The following is a 6,582-nucleotide window of genomic DNA, read 5'->3' as shown; positions in this document are numbered from 1 at the left end:
TAGGAGGCTCGTGAGGCCGTGCCTCGAACACGACACCAGGCACGACGGTGATGGCGTTACGGAAGACGTCGTCTGTAGGGAACCACGAGCCCAGGTCGCCGTCCCTGCGCAGACCGCCGTCGCCGGGCCGGCGGTCTGACTGCGCTGTCAGCAGGTCACCGCCTGCGGGCATAGTTATGACTAATAGTTAAATAGTTCTAGGGTAACTAGGATAGTTAAACACAATAGGATAGCTAAAACTAGAGGAATATACTATCTGACTGCGCTGTCAGCAGGTCCCTTCCTGAGTAAATAGTTATGACTAATAGTTAAATAGTTCTACGGTAACTAGGGTAGCATAGATAAAAGATGACTAGGAACCGTTATAACTAAAAGTTTAATAGTTTCAGGATAACTAGGTCAGTTACCGTTATAATTAAAAGTTTAATAGTTTCAGGATAACTAGGATAGTTACCGTTATAAATAAAAGTTTAATAGTTTCAGGATAACTAAGGTAGCATAGATAAAAGATGACTAAAAACCGTTATAATTAAAAGTTTAATAGTTTCAGGGTAAGTAGGATAGGATAGTTAAAACTAGAAGAATATACTAGAAACATCAACGTTATATAGACGATATAGAAGAGAGATTCATCAGGAAAATGGGGAAATTTCTGATTGATGATAACTGAAACATTTCTGAATGAACAAGCAGCAAGAAAAGTGAGAGATATACTTATATACTATAGCGGATGAATATATTTCTTTGGAGAAGATATACTTAGATCTTATAACAGATGAATATACCCATTTCTCTGGAAGTTGTCTTCATGGATAAAGATTATTAATAAGACCATCACAACAGGAGGCTGTCATCCTCCCTACAGACTCTAAGAGCAGATCTCACACTGAACAACATAACTGATATTCAATCTTTGAGTTTTCCAGTCAACTGTACCCTGAAAAATGATAGAACTGTAACGAAATAACGACATAAGTAACCATTCACACCCTAAACCATTGAACCATAACGTACCATAAGCGAGAGGGACCATGACGTACCATAAGCAAGAGGGACCATGACGTACCATAAGCAAGAGGGACCATAGAACCAAGACGTAGATACCATAAGCCAGAGGAACCATAAAACAGAACCATGACGTACCATAAGCCATAGGAACCATAAAACAGAACCATGACGTACCATAAGCCAGAGGAAAAACAGAACCATGACGTACCATAAGCCATAGGAACCATAAAACAGAACCATGACGTACCATAAGCCATAGGAACCATAAAACAGAACCATGACGACCATAAGCCAGAGGAACCATAAAACAGAACCATGACGTACCATAAGCCATAGGAACCATAAAACAGAACCATGACGTACCACAAGCCAGAGGGACCATAACGTACCACAAGCTAGACGTACCATAGAACCATGACGCAACCAAAGAACCATACGTACCAGGCTGGTCCTGACGGCTGACATGGTACTCGAGCGTCATCTCCATGAGGTAGATGAGGTAGGGCAGGATGTTAGGGTTGAAGTAGGGCTGGTAGAGGGCCTTGTAGAGGTAGACGAAGAACACGGCGTGTAGGGTCTTGTTGATGAGGAAGACCCTGGGGTCTGCCATGTCAGGGTCTAGGGCTCGCGGCAGCACAAACGCCGGCCACAGATGCTGCAGGTCTGATGCTGATGAGACCTTCTTCTTGCTTAGCAAACTATGACAGAGAAACAACAATATATTAATTTAAATGAAGTTAATTATACTGAGCCTTCATTAATTGATACAATTAATAATTCGATATAATTAACTGCATAAGTGTATAATAACTCTTCAATTTAATTCAATGTATAACTGTATAATAACTGTTTAATTTAATTCACTGTATAACTGTATAGGTAATAACTGTTTAATATAGGTAATTATCTGTATAATTTATTTTGAATGGGTACTTCTTTATAACGAGATTCACAATAGATACAGGACAATAAATAGCATGACTTTGTCCTGTATATATTTTGTATAAATAGCAAGGCCACGATATAGTTCAGCTAAAACATCAGTTACCCTGTTCTTATCAGAGTGCCTAAAATTTGAGAACCCATTGACCATTGCGTGGCTAAGGTGAAGAGTGGAGTACCACAGGGAACGGTACTCGGCCCAATCCTTTTCCTCATCCACATCGCCGACATATGTAGATGTGGCAGTGAACCACGCCACTGCATCGTCATTCGCGGACGACACCAGGATACTAATGACCATAATGGACAGGAGTGACTGCGAGCGGTTGCAAGAAGATCTATCTGCAATATATGACTGGGCCCTAGTGAACAACATGCAGTTCAACGGGACCAAGTTTGAGGTCCTGAGGTACAGAGGAACCGGAAGAGCTGGAATTCACTACCAGCGGCGAGAAGCAAGCAACAGCATCGTGCATCAGGTGGCCCAAATGAGGGCGGATGAACGATAATCAGAGGCGGCGATCCATCGTGGCCTGGGACTGCCATGTCCCAAACAAATACTAAGGATACTAAGGATACCAAATTGTCGATCCTTCGATGTTAATAAGACACAAACGTTAATTAGAAATCGGCCATTCGATTCTGGATTCAGGAAAACTTTTTGAAGTATAAATGGAATTAAAATAATTTTTCTCAGCAAGATAAGTACAATGGATATGAGCCTATACAGTAGTATAGGTACATATCCACTCCTATAGGTACATATCCACTCCTATATACAGTAGCATCGTATCTGTTGTTACGTCAACAATGCGCGCTTGCATATTTGCGGTGCTATATAGCTTCATACTCCCAGCCAAAATATTGTGTAATATTGACTAAAGATCTTTCTATCCGTTAATATTTTTAATTATAATTACATGTGCTGGGTGACTGCTTTATATGAGATGCCGTGGGCAGATTGCCGGTGATGGCTGTGCATGGTTAGTACTTGATACTTCATGGTAACCGTCCATCGAAAACTGTATGGTAGTACCCACTACTAATGGTACTACTCACTCTTAATGGCAGTACTCACTACTGATGGTAGCGGTGCTCAGCGTTCTGGAAATCGCTGCGTTGAGAGCTCCTGAGCAGGACGTGGATGGGGTCGTAATAAAGCTTCCAGACGCGTGTCTTGGGCCTGTAGCTGCCGTTACGACACACGCCTCCTGCTGTCACTGTTGCTGGTATCGCTATCGCAAGCTGCACGATAACCCAGGTGATAACGCTTACAACTGGCTGTGGTAGGTGGCATTAGCGAATGTGGCAATGCCTAGGATATGCATTAGCAAATGTGACAACACTTAGGAATTCCATTTGCAAATGTGGCAACGCTTAGGATATGCATTAGCAAATGTGACAACACTTAGGAATTCCATTTGCAAATGTGGCAACGCTTAGGATATGCATTAGCAAATGTGGAACGCATTGGACGCGAAAAAATTATCGAGTCTACAATAAATTCAATGGAATAAGCTGACTTTGCCCACATTACCGATAAGTAATCAAATGCTACGCAATAATCGAGGTATACGCACCTTCTTGATGAGCTTGCGTAGCGGCAGGTCCTTGCACGAGGCCTTCATAAGCTTCTCCGGCAGCAGGTCTACCAGCGTCGAGTAGGAGCGGTCAGCCATGCACAGTCTGGTGGCGAGCTCTCTCTTCACCAGCCGACACACGTCCCGGTCTGTGAAGATAAATACGGGAAATGTTACTAAGTAACGCCGTATGGGAAATGTTACTAAGTAACCCCGTATGGGGAATGTTACTAAGTAACGCCGTATGGGAAATGTTACTAAGTAACGCCGTATGTGAAATGTTACTAAGTAACGCCGTATGGGAAATGTTACGAAGTAACGCCGTATGCGAAATGTCACTAAGTATCGCCGTATGGGAAATGTTACTAAGTAACGCAGTATGTGAAATGTTACTAAGTAACGCCGTATGGGAAATGTTACGAAGTAGCGCAGTATGGGAAATGTTACTAAGTAACGCCGTATGTGAAATGTTACTAAGTAACGCCGTATGTGAAATTTTACTAAGTAACGCCGTATGGAACACGTCACTAAGCAACAGCTCACCCAGGTGCGTGCGTATGGCGGCCACTAGGCACANGTGGATGGGGTCGTAATAAAGCTCACTCCTAATGGTAGTACTCACTACTGATGGTAGCGGTGTTCAGCGTTCTGGAAATTGCTGCGCTGGGACCCCCTGAGCAGGACGTGGATGGGGTCGTAATAAAGCTCACTCCTAATGGTAGTACTCACTACTGATGGTAGCGGTGTTCAGCGTTCTGGAAATCGCTGCGTTGAGAGCTCCTGAGCAGGACGTGGATGGGGTCGTAATAAAGCTTCCAGACGCGCGTCTTGGGCCTGTAGCTGCCGTTACGACACACGCCTCCTGCTGTCACTGTTGCTGGTATCGCTATCGCGAGCTGCACGATAACCCAGGTGATAACGCTTACAACTTGCTGTGGTAGCATTAGTTAATGTGATAACACTTAGGATATGCATTAGAAATTGTGACAACACTTAGGATTTCCATTTGCAAATGTGGCAATGCCTAGGATATGCCTTAGCAAATGTGACAGCGCTTAGGATATGCATTAGCGAATGTGACAACGCTTAGGATATGCCTCAGCAAATGTGACGACGCTTAGGAATTCCATTAGCAATTGTGGCAACGCTTAGGATATGCATTAGCAAAGGTGGCAATGCTTAGGATATGCATTAGCGAATGGGGCACGCATTGGACGCAAAAACATTGAGTCTAGAATAAATTCAACGGAATAAGCGAACTTTGCCCATAGGAAGATGAAGTCGTCGTGGGGATGAGTGGCAGGGGAGAGGGTGGAGGAGGGCACCACGTAGGTGCTATCCCCCACGGGGACCATCTCTCTATCTCCCCCAGGGGGCGTCTACAACATTAATTATTCTATCTATAATATTCTAGCAACAATGCATCGACAGTTTTTCATATACCGTAACAATCAATTATGTTAACTGTATTCTTCAATGCAATATCCGTCTATATTTACAATCATAATATATGATCATATAATCTATAATATTCTATCAACAACGCATTAACTGTTTTTTATGTTACAATCAATTATTTCAACTGTATTCCTCAATGCAATATTCGCCCATATATACAAACGTCAGCATGTAGTTAATAACCATCATCAATTATATACGCTTGAGGTGTAAATTGTATGATTGTTTGTATATCATTATTATGACTCGATAATTATTTAAATGTGTTACAGGTAAGTTTTGATTGAAATATAATTTTGTGCGCGAGACAAAAAGGCGTTTAGAAGTAACATTCAAGTTCGTACATGTCAACATGGGCATGTAATGTACTAAGTAAGCATCGATTATGTACTGAACATTTCATGAATGTTTTGGATTAGAGTTCTATAATTCAATTATTAATAGAAACATAATTATTTGTGGGTTAAAAATGCGTTTAAAAGTAACATTTAAATGCGTACATGTAATATATAAAGTAAGCACCATCTATTGTGTAATGTACATTTCATAAATGTTTTATATTTGAGTTCTGTGATAAAATTATTAATAGAAATATAATTATTAGTGGGTTAAAAATGCGTTTAAAAGTAACATTTAAATGCGTACATGTCATATATAAAGTAAGTAAGTTCTATGTAAAAGAAATAAAAAATACTTTTAAAAACCACGTTTTCTTAACGGACAAAAAAGAAAAAAATTAACTCTTACTAGTCTTACATAACATAAGATTCTACATAACTTTAATGTTATGTAAGAGTTAATGTTTTTCTTTTTTGTCCGTTAAGAAAACGTTTTTTTTTACTTTTTTATTTCTTTTATTTCGTTGTTTTTAGTTTTGTAACAACTAGAAAAACTTGATTTTAAAAAATATTTTTTTTATATTTATTTATTTTCTACTTTTTAGTTTAGCAATTTTAGCAATTCAAATCATTTTCCAGGGTTGGCAACTCTGGATGTTTGACAAAAAACTCAATTCCTAACCATGAATTTTTAGGTTTTTTTTTTATTTTTTTTTAAATTTTAAATTATTACTTCTGATGATCAAATCTTGAATTGTTAGGCAGCATAAGCATGCATACCAAATTTCAAGTTTCTAGGATCTTTAGAAGTGCTCTAAATTAACGTTTGAATTTTTGATGACAGACAGACACGGAACGAAGTCGAGAGACGTGGTAATAAAGTAAAGTAAAGTAAGTGCTGTAATTCAATTATTAATTGAAACAATTATTTGTGGGATAAGCATGCTTTTAAAAGTAAGATATAAATACTTGAAACAATTATTTTTATTATAAACATGCGTTTAAAAGTAAGATATAAATACCTGGGGTTGCGTGGGGTCCGCTGATGACGTGAGAGCCAGCTGGGGCGGGGGAGCGGGGAGCGGCACCCCCAGGGGGTGTGACCCCCCACCCTCTATGGGGGTGAGGGGGGTGAGGGGGGTGTCTGGGACGGAGGGGTCTCTGTGGTAGGCTACTAATTCAGACCCCATAACGGGGAGGGAGAGGGGGGTCCGACCCCCACTTGAGGGAGGGAGGGAGAGGGGGGTCCGACCCCC

The 6,582-nt window shown here is 40.7% G+C and overlaps 1 protein-coding gene across 1 annotated transcript; it reads right to left on the bottom strand.

Annotated features, from left to right (window-relative positions):
- Positions 1–1,449: 1,449 nt before the first annotated feature.
- LOC108673024 (E3 ubiquitin-protein ligase UBR3) lies at positions 1,450–6,545 on the bottom strand (the record flags this gene model as incomplete). The annotated part of the gene is given in 7 exon segments (XM_018160791.2): positions 1,450–1,706; positions 3,029–3,195; positions 3,531–3,679; positions 4,074–4,135; positions 4,263–4,462; positions 4,796–4,909; positions 6,349–6,545. Coding segments are annotated over 7 exon segments (1,117 nt in total), but the record flags the coding sequence as incomplete, so codon positions are not given.
- Between the last annotated feature and the right edge of the window lie 37 nt (positions 6,546–6,582).

This window comes from Hyalella azteca, unplaced genomic scaffold, assembly GCF_000764305.2.
Source record: "Hyalella azteca isolate HAZT.00-mixed unplaced genomic scaffold, Hazt_2.0.2 contig2535, whole genome shotgun sequence".
NCBI lineage: Eukaryota > Metazoa > Arthropoda > Malacostraca > Amphipoda > Hyalellidae > Hyalella > Hyalella azteca.
The sequence above is the reverse complement of the archived record's forward strand: the minus strand, read 5'-3'. Positions and strand labels throughout refer to the sequence as shown.